This window comes from Diceros bicornis, chromosome 4, assembly GCF_020826845.1.
Source record: "Diceros bicornis minor isolate mBicDic1 chromosome 4, mDicBic1.mat.cur, whole genome shotgun sequence".
NCBI classification, from domain to species: Eukaryota; Metazoa; Chordata; class Mammalia; order Perissodactyla; family Rhinocerotidae; genus Diceros; species Diceros bicornis.
The window spans coordinates 25,267,417-25,294,000 of NC_080743.1; the positions used below are offsets into that span (position 1 = coordinate 25,267,417).

The 26,584-nt window shown below is 38.7% G+C and overlaps 1 protein-coding gene across 1 annotated transcript; it reads right to left on the reverse strand.

Annotated features, from left to right (window-relative positions):
* Positions 1-7,828: 7,828 nt before the first annotated feature.
* LOC131404135 (guanylate-binding protein 2-like) lies at positions 7,829-21,006 on the reverse strand. Its single transcript, XM_058538460.1, has 10 exons — positions 20,811-21,006; positions 20,165-20,292; positions 19,106-19,215; positions 16,454-16,650; positions 15,864-16,106; positions 13,425-13,705; positions 11,889-12,101; positions 9,700-9,802; positions 9,204-9,397; positions 7,829-8,084 (listed from the first exon to the last, which is right to left on the reverse strand). Exons 1-10 carry the CDS (start codon positions 20,998-21,000, stop codon positions 7,968-7,970), a joined length of 1,776 nt encoding a protein of 591 aa, XP_058394443.1. The 5' UTR covers positions 21,001-21,006; the 3' UTR covers positions 7,829-7,967.
* Positions 21,007-26,584: the final 5,578 nt, after the last annotated feature.

Here is a 26,584-nt window from a genome sequence, read left to right on the forward strand (position 1 = left end):
TAGCATTGCTACTCTTGCAGTTTGTGCCATTATTAAGTAAAATAAGTGTTACTTGAACGCAAGCACTGTGATACCGTGACAGTCACCTGATAATCAAGAGGGCTACTAAGTGACTAACAGGTGGGAGGCATATACAGTATGGATATGCCGGACAAAGGGATGATTCACATCCTAGGCCAGACACCACGCAAGATTTCATCACACCACTAAAAATGGCACACATTCTAAAACTTATGGATTGTTTACTTCTAGAATTTTCCATTTACTATTTTCAGACCACAGTTATCCACAGGTAACTGAAACCGTGGAAAGCAAAACCACTGATAAGGTGGGGCTACTGTACCCCAATGAAAGCATACTTTCTCTCGCCAAAGGACCAGGAAAGCGGTAGCCCAGCTGACAGAAAGAAAAGTTTAGACAAAAAACACTTTAACCAAACATAAAAATTATGGGCCTCCCTCCATTTGCCATGAAAGGCCCAATAGAAGGCCTAGATTTCCATCCTCACGAGGTTGTAAGGAGGTACTCCAATTTTCTATCTATTTGGGTGCTGTCAAAGAAGGTCTAATAGGGAGGTGAGACTTTCATCCTTACAGCATGGTAAAAAGGCGTCCCTCCTCTCGTCATTGGCATGGTATCAGAAGAGGCATGGTGGAGAGGCAACATTTTTCACCACCACCTAGTATTAAGGAGGTCATCTCCCACTTGGTGTTGGAGCAGACATGTGGGTGAAAGTAACCAGGCAATGCCACCCTTACCGTCCAAGTTGGTATCAGTGGAGGACTAATGGGGCAAACCCCCACCCACCAGTAACAAGGAATGGCTCCATCCAAGGTGTCAAGAGAGGCAGAAGTGGGAATTCTACAGTCACCTCACAGTAATAATATGGCACCGTCTTCTTCCTTTGCCAGCAAATAAAAGTTGAGCTCTTTTAAGGGATCACTGGACAATTTAAAGCCTGATCTATAATTAAGATTATTACCCAAGCTGTCAGGAATAAAGGCTCAGATCCTAAAATGGTCAATCAGCCTGTAAATAGAGTTTGATGCTACATTCACCTCTGAAGTGAGACAAACTGGCCAAGGACTCAAGAATTCTTTCCTCCTGCCTTCTCTAACTAGCACAGTCTCTCTGATTTATTTTTTTTGTAAATGATAACATGTAAATTTTATCTTTACCTTCTTTGCGAATGTAAAAGTCTAGTGTCAATTTTAAGAAAATATTGGAAATTTTATTTCCTATTAATATAAGTGAAATTAAAAGTGAAAATAGGGCAGGGCTACTTTCAAATAGGACTAATGTTAAGAATCAGCTGCTTTTCTCTGACCAATAAAATCCAGTTACTATCAGGGAACAATTGAACCTTTAAAATATTGTAAATGAAATAACTGAACTTCCTGCTTATCTTCTATATTAATCTGCTTGGGCTACCACAACAAAATATCACAGACTGGGTGGCATAACCAACCGACGTTTCTTTTCTCATAGTTCTGGAGGCTAGAAGTTAAAGATCAAGGTGTCATCGGAGTTGATTTCTGATAAGGCCTCTCTTCCTGGCTTGTAGACAGTTGCTTTCTTGCTGTGTCCTCACATGCCCTTTCCTCTAGGTATGCTCAGAGAGAGAGGGGGAGCTCCCCGATCTCTTCCTCTTCTTGTAAGGACACTAACCCTATCAGATTAGGGCACCATGCTTATGACGTCATCTAACCTTATCTCCCTAAAGGCCCTATTTCCAAATGGGATCACATTGGGGGTTGGGACTTCAACATGTGAATCTGGGGAGAGGACACACAATTCAGTCTGTAACACCTTCGAAACTTGTTTCCAAATAAACAAATGATATTCTCTATCAGTAAATTAGGAAATGTCGATTAAGAATGATTTAATTCATGCCATGTATAGAATGATTCTATTCTGATATAAAAGTTATAAATTCACAATGTAAAAATAAAACCCTAGAAGAATATATGCCAAAATTAACAGTATTTCTAGCTCATTGAGGAATTAAAGGTTATTTTTTACACAGTTTACTGTTTATTATAAATTTCTTTTTAGTGATGGAGAATTATTATATTTTTACACCAAATACAATTTTATTAATATTTAAGCATTACAAGATGTGTTATACTGCCTCTTCTACTCTATCTCATTTAAAAATATTTTTATACTGTTGTGGTAAGCACTATTAACATGAGATCTACTCTCTTAACAATTTTTTAAAATTTTATTTATTTATTTATTTTTGTTGAAGAAGATTCACCCTGAGGTAACACCTGTTACCAATTTTCCTCTTTTTGCTTGAGGAAGACTAGCCCTGAGGCAACATCTGTTTACAATCTTCTTCTATTTTGTATGTGGGTCGCTGCCACATCATGGCTGCTGACGAGTGGTGTAGGTCTGCACCCAGGAACTGTACCCAGGCCACTGAAGCAGAGTGCACCAAGCTTAATCACTAGGCCATGGGGCAAGCACCCTCTTAACAACTCTTTAAGTGTACAATACATTATTGTTGACTAGAGGTACAATGCTGTACAGCAGATCTCTGGAGTTTATTCATCTGGCTTAACTGAAACTTTATGCCCATTGATTGATAACTCTTGATTTCCCCCTCCCTATCGCACATGGCACCATGATTCTACTCTTTGATTCTATGAATTTGAGCTTTTTAGTTACCTCATATAAGCGGAACTATGCAGTATTTGTCTTACTGTGGCTGCATTATTTCACTTAGTGTAATGTCTTCAAGGTTAATCCATTTTGTTGCATATTGCAACATTTCCTTCCTTTTTTAAGACTGAATGGTATTTTATTGTATGCGTATACCATCTTTCCTTATCCATTCATCTGTTGAAGGCCATTTAGATTGTTTCCACATCTTAGCTATTGTGAATAGTGCTGCATGAACATGGGAGTCTTAATATCTCTTCCATGTCCTTATTTCAATTCTTTTGGATAAATAACACATAGTGGGATTGCTGGGTCATATGGTTGGTTAACTTTGAATTTTTTGAAGGCACTCCATACTGTTTTCCACAGTGCCTGTGACATTTTGCATTCCCACCAACAGCATGCAATTGTCCCTTTACTCTACATCCTCACCAACACTTGTCTTTTGTTTTTCGGTAATAGCCATTCTGACAGGTGTGAGGTCATATCTCATTGTACTTTTGATTTGCATTTCCTTGATAATTAGTGATACTGTGCATTTTTTTGTATGACTGTTGGCCATTTGTATGTCTTCTTTGAAGAAATATCTATTCAGGTCCTTAACCCATTTTCTCATTGAGTTACTAGGTTTTTTGCTGTTGAGTTGTAACAGTTCCTTGTATATTTTGGAGGTTAGCCCTTTATCAGATATATGGTTTGCAAATATTTTCTCCCATTCTGTAGACTGTCTTTTCACTCTGTTGATTATTTCCTTTACTATGCAGAAGCTTTTCATTTGATGTGGTCTCAATTGTTTATTTTTGAGGTTTTTTGCCTGTGATTTTGGTGTCATGTCTATGAAATCTTGCCAAGAGCATTGTTTTGAAGCTTTTCCCCTAATTTTTTATTTTAGGAGTTTAATGATTTCAAGTATTACATTTAAATCTTTAATCCAGTTTGAGTTGATTTTTGTTTATGGTGTAAGATAAGGTTCCCAATTCATCCTTTTAAATATGGATATCCACTATCTCAAACATGATTTGTTGAAGAGACTGTCCTTTTCTGCTTTTCTCATTGTGTATTCCTCTTTTTTGTTTGTTTTTGGTGAAGACCATGGCCCTGAGCAAACATCTGTGCAAATCTTCCTCCATTTTGTGTATGGAATGCTGCCACAGCATGGCTTGATGAGTGGTGCATAGGTCCGTGCCCAGGATCTGAACCAGTGAACCCAGGGCTGCTGAAGCAGAGTGTGAGAACTTAACCACTATGCCAAGGGGCCAGGCCCTCATTGTGTATTCTTGACAACCTTGCCAAAGATCAGGTGACTGTATATGCATGGATTTATTTCTGCACTTTCTCTACGCTGGGCTCTGGGATGGGTGAGTCCACATACACGAAGCCTGTAAGAGCTATTTCTCAGTTTGTTATAGCCTTGTTGGTCTCATGAACATGAGCCCTGTTGGCTTTCACAGTTAGATGTTTTGAGACTCGTCTCTCTGGTGCAGGTCTTAAAAGTTGAGGTGCTAGACATGGGGTTCAAACCCTTCAATCCTCAAGGAGAAGCTCGGGGTTTTGAGTCCCTTCCTAATTAAGGGTCACTGCTCTGGGGGTGAGGTTTATTGTGAGATTAAGATGTTAAACATCAACCATAAGGTCAGAAGACAACGGAATATTAAATTGCTGGAAGAAAATAACTGTCAGCCGGATTGCATACAGGCTAAACTAAATGATCATGCCACTGTTAGGGTAAAATACATTTTCAAACATGCAAATATAGGGAGAGTGCTTCCTACTAAGAAATCCTCACTAAACAAATTTGTAAAAGCCAAACTTTAAGATCAAGAAAAATGATATCAGAAGAAACGTCTGACTTGTAACAGGTCACCTAGAAAAAAGATAGTGAGGAAAATATGGGTATTCTAAACATATATTATAGCACTTTAAATGAAATTTTTACTCTTTCATGGAATTTTGAAGGGCCCCAAAGGGTATAAACAATAGTTGCAGTACCATCAATTGTGAGAGTCCTAAGAGATTTAAACAGTTTTTCATAGCTCTTAGACCAAATTTCAACTCATGGTTCTATAAGAAGAAATGTGGAGACAGATCAGAAGAGATTAGTAGTGGAGAAATCCAATGGAGAGAGTTATTGGTGTGTGTTGATATCCCCTCCCTTTCCTCTCTCCTCCTCCTCCCCATGGAGCAATGAGGGGTGTTGTTTCTCACTCTCTCCACATTTAAGTAGAGTTAAGATCTTCAAAGATCCTACTAGAAAGCTAACATGTGCTCCTTGGAGTTTGGGGACATTTGCATTGGTGCTCGATTCATGCCTAAACACTTCCAGTGGTCAGAGGCTGGCTGGAGTGGTTTGTGGCAACAGAGGGCAGGGAGAGGATTAGAGCTGGGAGCAGCCTACCCTTCCAGTGTTAAGCAGGTGCATATGAGGTTTTCTCCTGAGTGGATTCACTGGGTGGAGGGGGAGGTGTCTCTGGACTTGGATCATCTTGAAAGAAAGCCAGCCCAAGATGTCTCAATAGCAGGTGCAGTGACCTTAACACAGAGAGTAAATCTGTGGAAAAAAGTGAACCGCAAGAAGAAAGTGCTACTGGGAGGTTTCAGCAGGGAGATCAGCAAAGAACTCAAATCATCCTTATAGGTAAAAGATGGAAGTCACACCCAGAGGAACCAAAGCCAGCTTAGTAATGTATCATGTAAGATGGTTTCCTTTTCCCTAATTCCCTACTTCAAAGTCACAACTTGAAAGTATCATAAACATGAACTAGTGTGCCTAGAGGGAGGTAGAGCTGGGAAATGAGAAGGAAACAAACATACTTCTTCTGTACTATGTGCTTGTAAGGCTGATCAGACCCTCGGGGGTGAAGAGGGGAGTTGGAAGCAAGAGGAAAATCTCTGAATCAAATTTGAGAGGGAGATTTTTAAATTTAGATCGAATTGAACTTTTTATTTTATTTTGAAACAAAGATTATTCATTAGCCTGAGAGTGACTAATAAACTAACGCAGGAAAGAATGATCCAATAAAGTAATTTAAAGGGGCATTTTTGAGAAAGGATAAAATTGTTTTCTGCTTATATGGACCTAGATACAAAATGTTAACTGTTTAAAAAGTAATAACAATAGCTTATTAATTAATTAATTAATTAATTAATTTATTTGTGAGGAAGATCAGCCCTGAGCTAACATCCATGCTAATCCTCTTCTTTTTGCTGAGGAAGACCGGCTCTGAGCTAACATCTATTGCCAATCCTCCTCCTTTTCTTTTTTTCTTCCCCAAAACCCCAGTAGATAGTTGTATGTCATAGTTGCACATGCTGACTGTGGGACGTGGCCTCAGCATGGCCGGAGAAGCGGTGTGTCAGTGTGCGCCCGGGATCCGAACCCCGGGCCGCCAGTAGCGGAGCGCACGCACTTAACCGCTAAGCCATGGGGCCGACCCCAATATCTAATTTAAGGAGTAAAATAAGCTACAGCTTAAATAGAAACAAAATGATATGTCAGATAGTGTGTGTTGGGGGCATTTGTTCTGTGGTCTTTTAAGGCTTTGTTAAGTATGACTGTCAAAAGATAAGAGTAACCTAAAGAATGTTAATAAAGTGTATGACTTACAATACTGGAAAAGTTAAAAAGAATATTGAAATATCATGGTACAGAGAAAAGATGAAAGTGTTATATGTGATGTACATGAAAATACTATTAAAAGTATTTTTATTTTAGTCCTAACATAAGATGTCTTTCAAGAGATCTACCCGGAAGAATTGGTTGACGTTAACACAGATGGAAATTTCTCTCATTATGAGTCTCTATTTTCCATAGTAGAAGATAAACAACTCCCATTCCTAGACTTTCCAATGGTGAGGCATGAAATTTAGATTCAGCCACACAGATGCTTCTCGTTGAGACTGAGATGGAGAAGGGAGTAACCCAAAGGTGAAACTTTTCGTGAGGGAGTTTGTTTACTACAAACGTGAAGGTGGAGGCGTCCATTTATCCAGAGCTGAGATTGGTGGAGCTTCTGCCATTTGATCTGGAGATCTTTGTGCCAGGTATTAATGGATGTGCTGTTTTCTCTTGAGTTGCCTTCACTGTGTGTTTGCTATTGTTCCTGGTGAAATAGCAGTAGAGGTTTGCTCTCTTGCTGTCCTGGAGAATCTGTCTGCTACCTAACAGTCTTAAAAATCAATTTCTTTTGTATTTAAGTTAATGAGAAAATTCTGTTGGTTGCAATAAAGAACCCCTAAATGATACATATCCTGACACAATTGTGGTAGGTTAGTATTTTTGTGTTAATGAATTATTCTTGATTTTTCCTCTGTTTCTTGTCCTTCGAGGCTAGATGGTTACCCCAAATGACTCCCAGGACATGAGGTCATAGCAGAGGGGAAGAAAGAAACTTGGAGTCAAGTTTTAGGTTTGAAGGATTATGCATCTCAGAGGAATGAAAAGGGATGCATGGAGCTTGAGTTAAAATTCCCTTTCTGTGACTGCAGAAGTTATTCTCTGAATGAAAGTTTGGGGGAAAAACTAAGGAAAGAAGAGTAGAAGAGAGAGATATAGAGTGGCCAGGAAATGGGACAGTAATTACCTAGAGGGATGTTATAGACAGAGAAGGAGGAGCATCCACTCATAAATCCATTTCTCACAGAGGCAAGCGCTTCCCCTACCAGTGTCCAGGATTCCCATCAGTGCCCACAGACCATGCAACTCTGCCCAACTGAGAACTGTGCACCATCTGCACCCTGAAGTTAATTGTCCCAGATCTCCCTTATTGGAAGTCATCAAGTAACCCAATGTCTACTTGGCAAGAGTAATGCTCAACTGTGCCCCATAGCTTTGTTCAGTCCCATCACATTTGTCCTGTGTTCACAACGCTCCAACGCTATCCTAGGATTAAAGTAAAGCCTTGAGTAATAGCATGGGGCTGAGGATATCTAGAAGGGTGGTGTATGTGTGGGAAAAATGTCTACCCTGAGCAGGACCTGGCTGATATCTCCCCATTGTAAAATGCATCGCAATTATACAATTTAACGTCTCTCTGGAGTCAATATTGCATGCTTTCAAATATATGTTCCAGTTAGGGAAGACACTAATCACTAGCACTATAATCAAGCATGAATTGAATCACTTTAAGTAACACAGTACCTTGATACTTTATTTCATCTTTGCAAATTTTATGGCTCAAGGAATATGCAAGCATCATGACTTCAAGTTTAGTTTAGGGGCAATTGTTTGGTGTTCTGAAGTTGCTCATTCAACTTATTTCTAGTGGAGGAGAGCTGGTTAGGAAATTATGTTCCCAGGATTTTTAGAGTATGTTACATCCTGGAGATGATTCTCTGCTTCTCCTCTTCATAGCCTCTATCTCCTGCTGAAGTTTCCTGCTTTCGTTCTGGAATCCCTCGTTGAGAAGTCGTTCCTGTTCCTAAAAGAGAAAGTGGAGACTGACCTCACACAACTTAAAACATTTCCCACACTTGCCAAATTATTTCCCCTGTCAGTACCCACATTAATCCCTCATGAGTTTTTGAAACTTATTTTTGAAATCCTCTCCTCCCTTAACTTCCATTATATCAATCTCTACTGAGTCTCCTATGCCTGCCAATAATTTTTGTGGGCTTTCTTTAGGTGTAGAAATGTTTTTTGCTTAGAGTTTCTAAAATATCAGTGATCCAGAATTATATTCTTAGCCCTCTTCACCTGCATACAGCAAAGTTTTTCTGGAGATAAAATCATTTTTTCCCTTCAACTCTGATCTACATAGTGTGGACTCAAATATATCTAAGAAGGTAAAGAAGATGAGTGAGCTCCAGTGCGAAGGTTACTACATGATTCAGAATCACGGCAGATGTTTAGTAGGGAATTTAGCACAAGTCTCCAATGTTTGGTGGCAGAGGTAATAAAAATAAGTAGAAGAGAACAGGGCCTGCATCGGTCCATACTGTATTTCTGAGTGTACATCCAGGCTCGACATAGGCTAGGAGTAGGGCCTGGAGAACAGGAAGGAACTGGAGCCTGGGTATTTAATTATCTAGTTAATTGTGTAGACGGTCATGAAGTCTTCATATTTATCGAAGTGCCTCCAGAGATAGTCATAACAGGCATGGCAGAAACAAAAATCACTCTCGATGCCACTCAGTAGGAAAGACAGGCCAGGTATTTTTCCACAAGGTAAGACCAGAAAAGTTGATTATGTCTCATGAAATTTTAATTTCCTCATTTGAAAAATGAGAATGTAATAGTATCTGTAACATAACACGAGGATTTGATCACGAATGTCTGTGAAGCCATTGTGCAGTGCCTGGCAATGAATAGCTACTGTTTATTAATGACTTAGTAATGAAGGATTCTATGAGATTCTATCCTGCAAATAAATAGCCTTTAGTAACCAGAAATTGTCAGGGGTAGAAGCTGTAAGATACTGAAATGTCTACTAGTGTTTGGGCCAGAAAAGTCTTTAATCTGATGTAACGCTCTTAACTTCGAAGCAGTGTTTTTGAGTCAGCACAGTGGAAGATAAAGTGGAGATGATACAATCGAATACCTGAAGTTTGAGAGCAAGAGTCCTCTCTTCCTCTGCTCTCAACTGGGCCCGATCGCTCTCCATCTTCTCAGTCAATTGTTTCACATGTTCCTGATAACTCTTTTCTTTCTCTTCCATCATCTGCTCATTCATCTTTTGCATTTCCTCCAACAGTTTCTTTGCAGCTTCTGCAGATTCAGCCTTTATACGCTCCACTGAGGAAGAAAAATAAGCAGACAAATATGTGGATTAAATTTTTATAGCCTTATTTTACCTTTCACCTTTTTTTCTATGTTTGTTTTATTCCTATTTCTTTGGGAAAACATCTTATAGTTTTTGCACTGAGTAACCAGAAGACAGATGATCATAAATACCAATTAAGGAAAAAAATCCCCTAGAACTACGAACTATATTTGCTATTTTTTGCTCTCCAATGATAATTCCATATGGACAATATGGCTAACATTAACATTTCTAGGGCTTTCCAACTATCTAGTGTGTTTTCAGCTATTCTTACCTTCAATCTCTTTTTCCTTTTCTGAGAGTGACTGATCAGTCTGTAGAATTGCGTCAGCCACATCCTCCTTGGACTCCAAGTATTTCTTCAGTGTCTCTTCTGCCTAGTGATGCAGAGGAAGTTAGAATTAGGAAACTGCGGGTTAAAGCAAATGGAGCCTATGGGTTAAAGCAAAACCCAGCAATACATCTGTTCATTCAATTTAATTTTACCGCCCATGTAATAATCATTTTAGAATTTATACAGCATTTCAAACTAAACTGGCCTAAAACCCCACTCTGCATCCTCCCCTCAAACCTGTTTCATTCCCAATCACCCCAAGTTTAGTATTGTAATTAGCAACTCTGATCTTCTAAAAAAGCCTCTACAGTCACCCTTGATATTTTTTTTCCTCACACATCCCAAATAAATCATCAGCTAATCGTGTTTGCTCTAGCTTCAGAGTAAAACCAACCAGAACCCATCGCTTGTCACCTGCTCCTCCCGAAAGCCCTGGTCGTAGAAATCGCCATTTCTGCCTGGACCACTGCATTAGCTTCATAATTGGTCTCCCTGCTTCCACTCTTGCTTCCCTACAGTCCACTCTCCTCAGAGCAGCTATTATTATGCTATCTCCTTTTAAGAAAGATCACATCACTCTTATGTTCAAAACCCTCTGCTGATTTTCCAACGCTTTCCAAGTAAAGTTCATACCTTGCTCAGTGTCTCTAAGGTACTACCTTGTTTGGCCTCTGGCCTCTGACCACCTCTCTGACCTCATCTCCTGCCACCTTTTCGTTTGCTCACTGCCCTTCTGCCATATTTCTTGCTATTCCTAGAACAGAAATCATTAATTCTCCTGGAATTTTCCGTTGTTTTACATTTTCTTCCCCTAGATGCCTGTTTGGCTCACTCCCTAACATCTTTGAAGATTCTACTGAAGCATCACCTCATCAGAGAGGACTTCTTTAAAAACATACATTCAAAATAGTACATTTCTTTGCTCTTCTCTACCCTCTTTTTCTTTTGGGCACTTGTTGTCGCTCTGATAGTGACTGCTAGAGTCATCCTAATGTTGTTCTCCCCTTTGTTCTTAGCACCAGAACTCTGAATTGTTTCCCCCCGGGCACATTGTGGGCCATTATAAAATGTTGCATTTTTTATTGAACATCCCTAGTAGCTGAGATGCCCATATGATGAAATTCTGGCCAATACCACTTAAGCAGAGGTGTTATATGGTACTCTGTGCAAATCATCTTAAAAAGAGTTGACCCAGAGACCTTTCATCCTTCTGTTTTTCCCTTTTCTTTCCACCTGTAATGTAGAACTAAGGAGTGAAACTCCAGCACCCATCTTAGACCATAAATTGACCTTGAAGTTGGGGGCTTTGTGCTAAGGTGCTGCAGAAGAAAAAGGAAGGGGCCTGGGACTGAGATGCTTGTGGAGTTGTCATAGCAACGTGGACTTCATCTTCCTCACTCTTGTAAACAAGAAAGAAAGAAGCATTTGTTCTTTTTTCCGCCATTCTCATTTCTTTTTTGCTTTTTTTTTAAATAATATATACCCAAACATACTTCTAACTTACATTACCAGATAGAACCTAATAGTGAAGAGCACAGAGTCTGCTGTGTGGATTTGTATTCCGGCTGTACCACTCTTTATCTGTATGTTCTTAGGTGAGTTCTTTTACTTCTCTGTGTCTAAATTTTCTTATTTATAAGATGAGGATATAAGATGAGGATGTATACTTCATAGGGTTGTTGTGAGAACTGAATGACTTAAGCCCATTCATTTCCTGAAATGTGATAAGCTCTACGTAAGTGTTAACTGTTGTTATTATTATTATTTTTGTCTGCAAGCTGTCATTTGTTTATTGCTGGTAAATAGTTTGATAGAACTTGTTTTTTAATTGCCTTAACACCAGAAACTTGACAAGACCTGGCATATAGTTAGGGCTGAATAGATAATTGCTGGATGATTGGGTGACTAAATTAATGAATGAATTCTACAAACATTTTTGAGGACTTCATCTGTGCCTCCAAGGAGGAATCTGCTCTTCATGCCATGGTTGCCTCTCTCATGGAATAAATCAGTGAATGGATGAAAGAAAGGCAGAGGCACTATGTGCCAAACACATTTTGCTTGTTCCCACTGTAGTTTGAAAGAGTCATCTCAGCAAGTCCCAGAAATGGTGCTCAGTAGGCAGTTACCTGTATCCCCTTCCCGGGCACCTGGTAGTACTTATTCTTCAGCTCCTGTTTCTTCTGAATAAAGAGACGATAACCTCCTGGTTTAGAAAATGCCCCCTGCTTCACCTCTTCTTCTAGAGGACCGAAAATATCCTTAAGTAAGCCCAGGCAATAATCTGATGACACTTTCATGTTCTGCTTACAAAAGTCATCTCGCTTTGCTTCTAACCAGGCCTGTGAAGTGAGAAAAGAGCACAGATGGTACAGTAAGCCATGAGGAGGCTATTAATCAGACACAGATTACTAAGAAATGCTTCTCCTGCAGAGACTGTGGCATATAACAGGGCCACACCCTTCACCTTGCTGTGAGATTCTAGAATATTCCTAAGAAGAGTGTTGATTTAAAAAAATATATCTACGTCTATGTTTGTGATGATCTGAAGCTCTTTTCCTGCTTCAGAGAATGAATCCCAAAGCACAGACACTTCTCCATATGAAACTTCTCTTTTCAAGTCTCTAATTTCGTGATAGTTTCAGGAGCACAAACGTCAAAGTAAGGCAGGCCTGTGTGGAGTTCCTGATTCCACCAGTTTGTGGCTTTGTGACACTTGACCGTTGTGAATTGTGGTTTTCTTGTTGGCAAAACAGGGGAAATTATATCCATCTCATAGATTTCATGTCAGGATTATATGCGGTGATGTAAAGTATTAAGCCCAGTGATTTTTCCATAAGTGCTCAGTAAAGGGTCAATGATTATTGGTGCATTCTTTAAAATGAGAATATTCTTGTATATTTGATCAGTTTAAGGCTAATGAATCTTATGAAGATCGTACCCCAGGTATTTTCACTACTGAGAAAGTCTAATAGAACAGCATATTTACCTACATTGAATCATTCAAGAAAACTCAATTATCAAGCTTTTTTTTTAATCTAGAAGGATGTCCATTATCTGCTGAACTTGACTATCTAGTTTCATGAGAACCTCTGAACGCAGCAAGATGTAATTTGTAAACTCCTGCCTTTCAGGCCAGGGTAGGGATTGTCACTTGTCAACTGACTATTTGCCATGCAACAATCCTTCCTTAATTTGGAAGGACTCAGACTTGAAAACATTTTCAAACAGCATTCTCATGATTGGTTATTGTTTCTTGACTTTCTTAATGTTTTACTGTTGCGTTATATTAAACACAATTTAATTGTGCATTTTTAGGGTTTTCAAAAAGAATGAAATTCTCCCAGATTATTAGCAGGGAATACGAAAGCACTGTGTCTTTGATTAACTTTAAAAGAGAAAATAAATTAAAATAATCTGATATAAATAGAGTTTTACAATTTACCTATTTGTTTAAAATATGGCATCCAGAGGAGGAAAATAAATGTAGTCAGTTATGGTACCATAGTCCACAGGCCTAAGGCTAGGAGTGTTCTATTCTTTTAGCAAAGATTGCAAACGAGTACACATAACTAAGTGCTATATCCTTGGGTCTAGGAAGAGCCACTCAAATCAAGGATGGCCCGGATTTTTCTGCCTCCCACAAACTAGAACAGCAAATATACCCCTAATTCTTTCTGGAACTTTTGGTCCACATCCTTGAAAGACTTTTTCATGAAGACTTCGATGGCCTCTTTCTCACTGGCCCTATGCAGGTCCAGCAGCTCCTGGAGGGTTTCCGTGGGCAGCTGCACCTTCTGGCTCATCTGCTGGTCATAGTGGGCCATGGCCTTTTGCACTGCAGCCATGTTCTCTATCTGGGCCAAGGTCAGGACCGCGTTCTCCATGCAGGGCAGATCCCCACTGCTGATGGCATTGATGTAGGTCAGCACCAGCTTCTCCAGACCTACCAAAGGGAATTAAAAAAAAATAGTGAATATCTGTTGGTGAGAGAGAGGAATAAACCATATTCTGTTTAGTCCTGAGAATGTAAATTAAATTATTTTATTATTTGGAATCAACTGCTAGAGTATTTTGTATGCTTTTCAAGTGTCACAAACAATAGTTTTAAGGATTCTCTGAAGGAGAAAAGTGATGGAATATTTTGTTAACCTCTAGGTTCAGAAGTGTTTAAAGCTTCTCTTTCCTCCTCCTTCCCTCACCCAAAAGGAAGAGGTTGAAAGGAATAGATCAGAATAAGGATATTGTGGGACCAAAATACTAGGTCTTGATCTTTTCTTAGCCTTCTAATCGCTCTCTTTTTTTCTGCCTTCTTTTCCCCTCCTTCCTCACTTCTAATTCATGAAAACGGTCAAGGAGAAAACTTAGCTTGTGAGTGTATGTGTGTGTGTGTGTGTGTGTGTGTGTGTGTGTGTGTGTGGTGCAGGCCACTAGTCCTGTGTCTGGCCTAGATAAATGGGTCTTCCTAGATACTCTCTCATCAGAGCTACATGAAGTGTTACCAACTCATCTAGGTTTATCCTGAAAACTGAAAATCTCACATCCCAGGAAATCTCAACCTTGGGAAAACTGGAGTGGTTGGTCACCCTACAACTAGCAGTGCTCTGGGACTCAATCCTGGGCCTTCTCTTCTCTTTCTATAATTTTTAGTACCATTTATATGGATAGTTGTAGATTTTGTTTCTGCTTTGACTTGATTTAGATTTGTATATTGAAATATCAACACGATATCCATTCCTGAATACATGAAAGGAAAATTAATAGTAAAGAATCTAAATCCAAACAACTTTATCTACTCTGAAAAACTATTCTTCCCTGAGACATTCCTCTCAAATAACATCCATTCAAGCAGTTTCTTAAGTTCAGAACCCTGGAGTCAGGCTTGACACTTCCTTCTAATTTCCTCCACACTTCCATATTCTCTCCATTATCAAGCTTTATGGATTTGACATTCAAAATATGTGTGCATTCTCTCCATTTGGACCATCTCCATTGCCATAATCTTAGCCTGACATAATCCCCATTTATTATTAAAATATTGCGTATATCATTCATCTTCTCATTGCCTCCTTTACATCCCTCCAACACATTATCTACAAAATACTCAGAAGGATAGTTTTAGTATATATGTTAAATATATATAAATTAGATAACTTTGTAAAGTTTCTTTTTAAATTAGATAACTTTACCTCTCTGCCTAAAATTCTTCAAGATCCTCCCATTGAGCTTAAACTCTAAACTCCTACCAGTCCTTCAAGTACTGCCCCCTGCATACTCTCCAGTCATGACACCACTCTTATTCACTGTACTCTTGTTCAAATCACACTGTTTTTTACTTTCCCGAATTTGTGGAGTTCTTTCTTGTCTCAGGCCTTCTCACATGATATTATCTCTGTCTGCAAAGCTTTTCTGACTGGTCTTCTGGTTACCTTCTACTCATTTTTAATTTATCATCTTACATGTCACTGTCAGAGACAAATATTCTTTTCATTTGAATCTAAATTATCTCCCACATGCTTACACTCCTTACTCTCTCATAGCAGTCTATTATTTTGATTTATTGTTCTTGTCACTATTTATCATTATGATTTAAAAAAATTAAATATCTTTTGCTCCTGTTGTGCTGGAATGAGGATAGAAATAAAATATTTTTATCTCCCACTACACTCCATGTTTAGTGCATCGCAGGCATTCCTAATCAATACAAATATTTCTGAACAGATGAAGAAGAGAACTGTGCTAGAGTTAGTGGCAATGCCTCACATACATGGAGTATTTACCTTTTCATGACTTAGTCAATCTATATAGGTCTCCTGGAAGGACAGAACATAATTAGGCAGCCGAGAAGTTGATGGAGAAGGTTACGACACTGGAATTGGATTCTGCTTCTTTTTCTTTATTCATCTTGCTTGTATGAATATTAGATGATATAGATAATAGTTTTCTTTCCCATGTAAAGTTCACAACTTGATCCTTGTGGTGTGTTTTCTTTGGCATCATTAGATTACGTTTTTGTCAGAAGTAACCCTTATGTCTCCCTCTTTGTTCTCTACAATGGGCAAAAGCAAAGTCCAGGTAAGATGCGGGGAGTGAGAGGAACTTACGAGGTCCATTGACGGTGATGCCGCCTGAGAGAGTCTTGGGCGTGGAATGGTCGAGGATGTAGGAGCAGAAGTCTGCAACTTGTTCTCTGAATTCGGGGTTCAGATCTTCCTCCTGTAGCTGCTCCAGTTGGGCAAGGTACTTCCTCTGAGCAGGACGGTCAAAGATGAAGCACTTCTTCTTTGGGAAGAACTTTCGGATGCACAACCGAGGTTCATTAAAGCATTTACTTTTTTCATCCTTACCTAGAGGAATGAAACCTAGAGGTAGTACAACTTCAGACTAACTACCTCAAATATATGACCCTTCAACTTTGTAATTTGCACAAACCCTGTGTAAAGAGATAAAAATTTACTAATAATGGATCAGAAATTCAAAAATTAAAGGGGTAGAGAAATTAAATTTCTTTCTCCAAGAAGAAAGAGGTAGCAAAATTAGAGCTGATTGATTCAGCCAAGGAATGTTTTCATTTCCTCTAACAGACCAGCCAGGGTAACACACTATGAAATTTTAATTTTAAGCACCTACACATAAATAGTCATTCTGATATTGTTTTCTCTTTTTATGTTACCCAACTATCAGTCCCAGTAACCTGGCTTTAGCTTCAGTGACAGCTCCAGGTACTCATCAGCAGTGATGGGTTGTCCATTTGCTTCTAGCTCCAGGGAGAAATCTCTGAGAGTCCACACAAAGGTTGGAAAGAAGCTAACAAAGTCAGCTGAGTCTTCAACCTCACTGTTATCAGGTGAGGATTTTGCCTTGATTAGATCTGTCAGCTCTGTCACATAGCTGAAATGCAAACATAGGAAAACTGCAGAAAAGAAGTAGAACTTTTTATGCTGTATTTTCTCTGAATGCTTATTTAAGATAACTTTTTTCTTAATTAGCTCATGCATGCATTCATTCATTCATTCCACAAACATTTATTAAGCACTTATGTGAACAAGGCCCTGTCCTAGAGACTAAGAATATTGCAATGAATGTGACAATGCTACCATCATAGAGCTTACATTCTAATGAGGGAGACAGACGATAAACAAGCAAACAAAAATGTAATAAAATATGAGATATCGATAATAATTGTCTTGAAGAACAGTGAACCAAGCTAAAGATTAGAGAATAACTGTGTGTCTCTGCATGTGGTGCTGGTTTATGTGGTTGTTCAGGTGAATTCTCTCTGAGCTGATTGCTGAGCACTGATCTGAATGAATTGTAGGAGCCAGCCATGCACAAATCCAACGGAGGAACATTCCAGGCAGAGGAAATGGCCCTTGCAAACCCTTAGATAGGAAATCACTGAGTGTGTCTAACATATAGCAAGAAGGCCAGTGTGGCCAGGGCAGAAGTCCTAGAATGGATGGGGTCCAGACCATGTAAGCTCTGTAAGCCATAGAAAGAGTTTGAATTTTAACCTAAATTGAATGGGAAGGCTTTGATCTGAGACGAGATATGACCTGATGCTTGTTTTTAAAGCATTATTCTGGCTGGTGTTGCATCTGTGAGAGTCAAGAGTGTAAGCAGAGAGAAGGGTTAGGTAGTTAAAGAGGTAACCCAGACGAGAGAAGACGGAAGCTTAGACTAGAGGAAGTGGTGAGAATTGGTCAGTCTGGGTAAGTACCTTTGACAGTGGAGCTGCCAGGACTTGCCGACTAATAGTTTCTAGAATATGAAGAAAGGAATTATCCAGGATGAATCCTAAGTTTTTGATCCAAAAACCTGTGTGAATGCTTTCGAAGTTTATCACGATGGTGAAGGAGTACTTTTGGACAGGAAAATTAAGAGTTCTGTCATTTTACGTGTTAAATTTGAGATGTCTCTTACACATCTAAATGGAGACATGTAAGTGGCTAGATATACAAGTTTGCACCTGACAGCAGTGGTCATGATTGCATACACAAATGCTACGGCAATTGACACATAGGTGCTACTGGATAAGATTGCTGGATGAGATTGCCTAGGGACTGAAAATCTAGGGAAAATAGATGTCTAAGAATTAAGGAATTATAATGTTTAGAAGCCAAGAAGAGAAAGAAGATGCGAGAAAGTAAACAGGAAAAGTATAGCCAATGAGGAATGTTTAATATTCAGAAAACTGTGGTATTCTAGACACCAAAAGAACCCAGTGTTTTAGACAAGAGGTAGAGATTAACTTCATACAATGCTACGGAGGGGTCAAATAATATGAAAACTAACCATCTGATACAGGATCATGTAGGCAATGTTGACCACAGCTAATTCAGGCTTGAAGCTAAATTTATAGAAATGTTGACGTTGTTGGGTAATGATCAAAACTGGGTCATATAGGAGAGTGGAGGATAAAGATATGAAGATGTGATGGAACTGAGACGCCAGATGTTAGATGAATTTCTTTTGGTTGTTAAAGTCTCTAAGAATACAGTGAACTAGGAGCTAAAATTTTTAACAAGTTAAAGGTGTGTTTTTAGGGAAGTTGGCAGATGACTGCAAGCAAAGGATAGCATAGTCTCAGTGTATGTGCTTCAAAGAAGCTTCTCTTTCTTTTCTGCGAGGAAAGATTCACCCTGAGCTAACATCTGTTGCAAATCTGCCTCATTTATTTTCCTCCCCAAAGCTCCAGTTCATGGTTGTATATCCTAGTTGTAAGTAATTCTGCTTCGTCTGTGTGAGGGGCTGCCACAGCATGGCAACTGACTGATGGTTGGAGTGGTGCGCCGAACTTTTAACCACTAGGCCATCAGGGCTGGCTCAAAGTTCCTCTTTTTAATAAGAGAAGAATGAGAAGGTATCTGGAAACTCTTATAGGGAACAAAGAGGTTATCTCACTTTTTGGGGACTTATAATATGCAAGCTATGGGAGAAAAAAAATTACCACTTAAGACCACTTGAGATGTCTATAGGGGAAACAAGGTCCGCAGGGTATAGACGGAACACAGTTAGAAGGAAATATTTAGAGAAGATGGTAAGGATATAGAGATTTGCTGAATAAGAGCATGAGTTCTAGAGTATGTTGAGGGTTTCTCAATGGAGATTAAGTCAGATAGAGAATGTGCAGAGCCTTGTACAACTAAGTGCCTAAAGATAATGTGTGACCAGAAAGGCTTGGACTTCTGGGGGTGGTTGAAGTAAACTGAGACGTTGAGCATAATGGGATTAGTTAAGGAGGGGACATTTGAATTCTTCTGCAGTTGCCCACAGCTGTACCACGTAAAAATATGATGGTGTTATTTTCTAGATTTAATGTTGTTCTGGCCCACAAAAAGGATACTGCAGTTGGTCCATGGCCTGCTGGTTGATGGTTCCCACACTGTTGTATACAAAGGTGCTGCTCAGGAGGACAGCCAGGGCAAAGATCCAGGAATCATTCTGGTTGTCTCCCTAAAAGTCGTTGTGAAAGCCATATAGAAGAGTGACTAAGAACACGTGATTTCAATTCAGATGGACAAAGTCTGAACTCAGCTCTGTCTCTATTTAACTGTAGAAACTTCTCGAGGCAAATGTTTTCCATCTGTACGATGAATTTATGAACTTTAAATTCCTGGTGTCGTGAAATTTAAATAAGGCATTGTGTATAAATATACATGAGAGTGTAAAGCACATAAGCACTTAGTAGTAGCTATTATGATCAAGTAATAAAATTCAAACAGATCTCCCGAACTTAGATTCTGATCCTATTCCGTTCCCGTGACATGTCATGGTAAGGAACTTTTCAGACAGTAGTTAAAATATGCCCCTTAATAAGAGTTTTCTAAGTCTAGTACCTTTAAGAATAATAATGTATGATCCTATATGAACATAGATGTTGTCATCAGATCTTATACTTTGCTTTTCTTACTAGTCGTGCAACTGTGTGTAAGGTCACTTTTACCATCTCTCCCATTGTGAAAAGTCTGACGTGTTTGTAAAATGTCTAATGAGGTGGAGAGTCACCTTTAGCAGCCTCGCCAAAACATTGTCCTACAATATTAAAGAAAAATGACTAAAAATATCATAGGCAATTATTTTGCGCGTTGCACAACCTATCATTTGGCCTCACTGTCCACTCTGAATGCTTATATGTGTGGCCAGGTGGACTTCAGCATTGAAGGCAGGCAACAGCTCTTTAATTAACCTGTTACTCTCACAATTTATGCTTACTTTCCTCACATAAGGCTCCCTTTGGTTGGCTTCAAATTAGACCCAAAGTCAAACCTTGACCACTACCAAGTAAATGAAAAGAATAACACATTAATATGATAAGTTTGAAGCATAAATCAAGGTGGGGAGGGATAGTGCAAGGAGGGCTACTGATATGATATAAGTAGGATTTAAAAGATTTCTTTTTTACCTTCTCTACATCCCCCAGGCCCTCGGTGTCAAGCAGAACTAGAGTGTGGTTTGGCTTCTTGGGATGAGGCACACACCACATCCAGATTCCCTTCGTGTGACACTGCACCGTGGACCCCAGGGAGAAGCCTGAAAGGGGGAGTGGGGATAAGAGGACGTGGAGTTTTAATATCAGGTGGATCAGGAAATTGAGATAAAAGTTAACAAAATCAAAGTTAAGAGAGATAAATGAAACCACGATCAGTATCAATCTTAACTACAACCAGAAAAATAGGGAAATTAGAATATCCAATACAAACTGAGATATTGATTTTATCTTAAAGATCATTATAAGCTTGATGTTAATACATAAACATTTTAGTATTTTCTAGTTTATTATTATGTGTATTAATTTTCTTTATTACTACCTTCTTCTTTCCAGAAAGACACATTTGTACTTTAAAAGGGGAAATGAAAGCAAAGTGGGAAGAGTGAGTTGACTCCTATCTTCCAGAGCAGAGTAAATGTAAGGAGCCCATCGGTGCATTGAAAGTTAGGTTTCCATACTCCTCGCCATCTCCACATTTCTCTCCTCGCATCACTGTACTCGGTGTTGGCAGTGTATGTGGACAGAGGGGACTCGGCAGAGCTTTGCTGGTGCCACTCACCCTTTTTCTTCCCAGCCAGCTTGTTCATCAGGTAGGACTTGCCTGTGCGGTAGAGGCCCACGATAGCCACCACCACAACAGGCTGTGTAATGGCAGACAGGATCTTCAGAGCTTCCTGATTAGCCACTAGTCGCCCGTTAGTGTTCTCAATGAGGCACACTGGACCTGGCATGCGGATCTCTGAGGCCATGTTCACAGTGTTCCTTTGCCTGCAAGGGAAGAGATGGGATGACTTAGAGTTTCCAGTCTAAGTAGATCAAGAACTTTCACCAGGTTATTTTGCATTTGGAAGATAGAGGCATAAAATTCCCCAACATAGCCAAAAGTTTTGTGTGTAACAGTGAGATAGAGGAGGGGAGCCATCATTTTAGAAAGTTACAAAAGTATTATCAAAATAGTCCATTGAAAAGAATATTGGTATGACAGTCACTTATCAACACTCAACCACTTTCACAATCAAAATTTTTTGTTTAATTTACCATCGAAAACTTTCATTTTGGATTCTCATTAAAAATTTACACTATACATTAAATGGAGAATAGAATAGGATTTAAAGAAATTTATTTTACATTTTGGCTATATGTAAGAAATTCAATCTTATTTTATTTATTCATTAATTATTAAAATGAATAAACACATACATGAACAAATGTTTCATTCTTTGGTGTGTGCCCTTTTTGACATTTTCCGGATATTTTTAAACGTGTGTGTGTTTCCACTAGTTATGCTTTTTTTCGCTGGAATGAAGGTCCACAGAACTCCTCACACTGCCATTCTGGAAGTGGAACCACTATAACTCACCGTTCCAAATTTTATAAAAATATATGGCCATGTGAAACACATGACTAGGGACCCTTCCAAAGCCTTGGAAGGGGCTTGTGCAAGCAAGGGGGGCTCAACCTTAATCTTCATTTACAATAAGTTAGCCTCCAACTAAGTGGGGGTATGACCGCACAGTTGCAAATACTGAATGTTGCTAAAAGTAATGTGTGTCTGTATGTGTGTGTAAGGGAACAAAAGACTGTGAAATATGGATGAAAATATCAGGAGGCAGATCAGGAGAGCTAGAGAGGAAGTTGTTCAAAGAAAAATCTGTAATTTCCAGCTGTACAATTCTAGGTTTTCTGTTTTGTTCCGTTTTTCCATTTGGTAGAGGAGAAGGAGAATGAGGAAGAGGAAGAAGAGGGATAGGGATGGGGTGGCATAGGGAGGGGGAGGGACAGGGAGAAGGGGAGAAGGAGATGAAATGAAGAGGGAAAGCCATCAAACAAGTAGGTGAATGAAGCTAGATCTGTGCCAAGGAATTCAGGAGAGATGTTTTCAGAAGGCAGGATCAAAACTGCATGACAGCACAGAGAGGTCAAGGTAAACAAAGACGTTGGCTTTAGTGATGGGCTCCCCTAGAGTCTTGAAAGAGGAAGCTTTTGTGTAAGGTACTTGGGCCCAATTGTCTTCAACAGCGTCAGATGGCTGTTGACACTGCATCTCATTTACTATTCTTTCCTTCTCACGAAAATAACACACTCATAGCCCTTTCAATTGCTTAGCTGCAGTCAGATCAGTATCAAGCAAGTTCCATCAAAGGCAATGATAATTTAATTGTGTCCCCAGTCAACACGGACAATATCAACAAAGAAAAAGACAATCCTAATGCATTTCCACCTCTCAGTTTAGCCCCACATCTGCCGGTGCCTAATTCAACACAAGCACAATAGTGACACGTAGGGACATGCTGCCACTTGATGGTGCCAGGATTTCATCTGATCTCTTGTCTCACATCAGGCTCAGCTGCAGCCTATCTTGATGCTGGTCATTTTTTAGAAAACGTAACTGGCCCTTATAAACCCTTTCCCACGTCTGCCGCAATCTTATCATAGGCTCCATTTCCCAGAGCAAAACTCCTTTAGTGCTCCATAGAAAGCTGCTTTGTGAGAAAATAGTAAGAATTCTTACCTTTTTTCTCCCCTTAGTTGATGTGGAGTGGTTATGCAATTTCTCTGTCTCTCACTGGAACGTTGGACTTTTATTTCAATCTTCCAATGTTGTGAGGTTTCTGGATTTCCTTTAGAGAACAGATACTTACAAACAAAGCAACTTTTATAACAGATATAGAGGAATATGAAACTGAAAGCACTAAGTACAAACCAATAATTCAACAACCATAAAAGAAATTTATGGAAATTGTGTACAAGGGTTTAACACGATTTCTCAACTAGAATCTTTATATATTTTTTTTGGAAGAAATCTTAGAGATCATTTGCTATTAAAAAAAATGTCCATTAGATGTTTAAATATAGTAGAATGTAGTTCAAGATTGGGGGTCAGTTTGAGGAGCCTAGAATGAGGAAGCATCATATTAATTTTTAGGTCTAATTTCCTTTAATAATGGTCACACTCAGAGTGGAACTGGTTCCTTATTTATACACGCAGTAAGTGAGGACAAGGACATGTCTTACACACTATGTCATAAACACCCAGCACCTAGCCCAGCACCAGGTACTGAATATCCAGTGTACAGGTAGGAGGGGCCTCCATGATTTACACATATGTTCCAGGCTCAGTACTGACTTCTTCACATGGCTTGTATAACCCATATCTCATAACAAACATTTCCCCATGATTTTTTAGAAACTGAGGCACAGAATGATTTAACGTCTTGTCCAAAATCATAGGGCAAAAGTAATCTGAAGCGAATCGTTCTTGATCCCAAACCCTCCTGTTAAGCCACTTCACTATACGTTCTGCCTTTCTGTGTTTGCTGAGTGAATAGCAATAGTAGAAACAGCTTTATTTCCTGATTGTTTTCCAAGAGCTAGATATGTTACAGGTCTAATTCGATCCTGACTATAGTCATGTGAAATAAGTGGCCCTGTCTCCATTTTACCTTGAAAACAGGGAATCTGAGAGAGGGAGAACCAGAAATTTTAAATAAGAAAGTTAATATAACAATCCCTATAAATTTATTCTTTTTCCTTCAGCTTCCTTAAAAGACATAAAGTTATATAAATCAATAATTATAGCAACAGTATGGTATAACTCCAGTATAGCATTACTAGAGTTGTAACATATATATTTATATATGTCAGCAAAAATAGAGTGAAGAGGGGATAGAGTTATGGAGTTATAGGAGTAACAATTCTGTGTCTTACTGGAATTAATGTAGCATAAATTTAAGACATATTCTGAGAAGTTATATATATATATATAAATGGTTATCCCTGGAGCAATCACTAACAAAACAAGGGATCTCAAACTAATATCCTTTCACTTTAAGACTCTGGTAAAAGAAGAGCAAACTAAATCTAAAGCAAGCAGAAGAAGGAAAATAATAAAGATTTTTGTAAATGAATGTAGTGAAATTAACAAAATAGAGATAGAGAAAAATCAATGAAACCTAAAGCAGGTTCTTTGAAAAGACCAACAAAATTGACAAACTTTTAGCTAAACTGGCCAAGCAAAAAAGAAGACTCAAATTAGGAATGAAATAGAGGACATTGCTGTTGACTTTACAGAAATAAAAAAGATTATAAGGCAATACTGTGAACAACTGTATGCCAAAAACTGTATGCCAACAAATTAGTTTAAAAAAGTGGACAAATTCCTAGGAAGACACAAACTACCAAAACTGTCTCTAGAAGAAATAGCCCATCTGAATAGACATAACAAGTAAAGAGACTGAATACTAATCAAAAAACTACCAACAAGAAAAGCTCAGGCCCAAATGGCTTCACTGGTGAATTCCACCAAACATTTGAAGAAGAATTAATACCAATTCCTCACAAACTTGGCCAAAAATAGAAGAGGACTGTACCCCAATCCCCAAACGCTATCTTACCATGTTTACTTTCTTTCTCTGGATGAACTATTTGAGAGTTAGTTAGCGACATATTCCATCTTTACTCCTAAATAATCCAGCATGTATTTTCTAAACAAAAAATTATTTTACAGAAGCATAATATATTTATGCAATGTTCTTCTGAGATCATACACTTTTTTTGTAGGTGCTTTTGTAAAAAGCGGGAATTCTGCCCCTTCCCCTTGGGAGGGGACACCAAAAGTCTGAACAGACATTTTAGACCTGTCATTGCAAATGTAAAATGGACATGTAGCTCTAAGAAGTGAGTAGTTAATATCTTTTATCTATATGCCTATCTATGTTATTGTGAAATGATGAATGTTTGAATCAAGACTTGTAGCATCCTTCTTTAAGCTTCTAAGTCGAGGGATTGGAGTCATTCTGTTAGGACTACTTAGGTCTACATTTGTCCCTGAGCTAATAAACAATATTCAACTTTTAAAAATTTTTCAAATGATTATGAGATCTTAGCTAGCCTATTCCAGAAGTAAAATTTTGTATATGGTGTTCAGTTAGTAAATTATTTTCACCAGGACAGGCATTACTTATAAGATGGTTTTCAACCTGGGTGAATATATCAAGAACCCTCAAATATGTTGAAGACTCTACAGGCTTGAGTTTACTTGAAAACCATGTAAAGCAAATATAAAAGCATTTACCAGTGTCCTAAAATTCACTATTATTTTGAATGCGTTGTTGCAATTATTACATTTTAAAATGAGGTTTGCTATACTGGAGGTCATGATGAAAAGTGACGTTCTTCAAATAATGGAAATTTCATGGGAATCGTCAAACTACTTGCTGAATTTGATCCATTTATGCATGACTACTTGAAAAAAATGCCAAAATTAAAAAAAACAAGTGTAGTACCTGTATCTAAAATAGATTATGATGAATTAGTCAAAATAAAAGGAAAACATGTATAAGGTGAAGTGTTAGAGTCCAAATACGACTCCGTTGTTGTAGATTTTTCATGATTTTGAAAATTACTCATCAATTGGTGACTATTGTGTGCTTAAGTATTTTCAGAAAACCCTAAAAATTTTGTGTTTTCCCAACTGAAATAATTTATCTGTGACTTTATTCAGCAAAACGAAGCATGTTCTGGATAATGTAACTTGCCATTGAACAATATTTGTGGGCGTTAGTATGACTATGTCATATGACAATGCAGCTACTATGAAAAGCAAGGACAAAGGGCTGCATGCACTTTTTTATACACAATAATAAATAGGTAGAATGTGCTATGTGGAGCTCACTAACATTATCAGAGAATAAGCTAGACTTCGAGTACCTGAAGTTACTAAATCTTTAAGTATCTTTCCAGTTCTGTTTCTCTTTGGGTTAGTCTTGTGTTGTAGAAGGAATGTTTTAAGCACACAGCTCAACTTCTTTTCAATACCTTAAGTGGATGAATGCTTACTTTTGGCTCTGACGAGGAAAATCTAGAATGGGTGGTGGAGGAGGGAGATGAATGACATCAATTATAGCCTTGTGACAAGTTGCAGGAGCAAAGTGTATGACATGTACCACTAGTTCATGTGTATTAAGTCCTTTATAGAATTGCAGATGGTCACCAACTTGAAGATGTAGTGATGGATTGAATTTAACACAGGGCACAGTGATCAGAGTGGTGCAAGGGGTGAACCGTTTTAGATGCATCTGGAGAACTGACTCACATCCTCTCAGTCTCACCTCTGATCCCAGCTGTGTCTGTAGTGGACAGTGCAGAGAAGGGCTGAACTCAGCTCAGGCTGACAGCATCTTGCTTTAGGATGTGTAACACCCATATCCTCACAAGAGATTACAGGGGTTATGAGATTGCGGTTTCCCACCCTCTAAATTCCTTCTCCTGGCCTCTCTCGAACATGCTAGGCATGATCTTTCCCTGGGTCCTTTGCACTTGGTGTTTCTTCTG

Excerpts from the sequence above, each read along its gene's own strand:
- LOC131404135 (XM_058538460.1), bottom strand. The coding sequence starts at position 21,000 with ATGGCCTCAGAGATCCGCATGCCAGGTCCAGTGTGCCTCATTGAGAAC. Across the intron at positions 16,651-19,105 it reads CAGGCCATGGACCAACTGCA|CTATGTGACAGAGCTGACAG; the intron begins GTATCCTTTTTG and ends TTTGCATTTCAG. Across the intron at positions 8,085-9,203 it reads CTCTTGCTCTCAAACTTCAG|GAACAGGAACGACTTCTCAA; the intron begins GTATTCGATTGT and ends TTTCTCTTTTAG.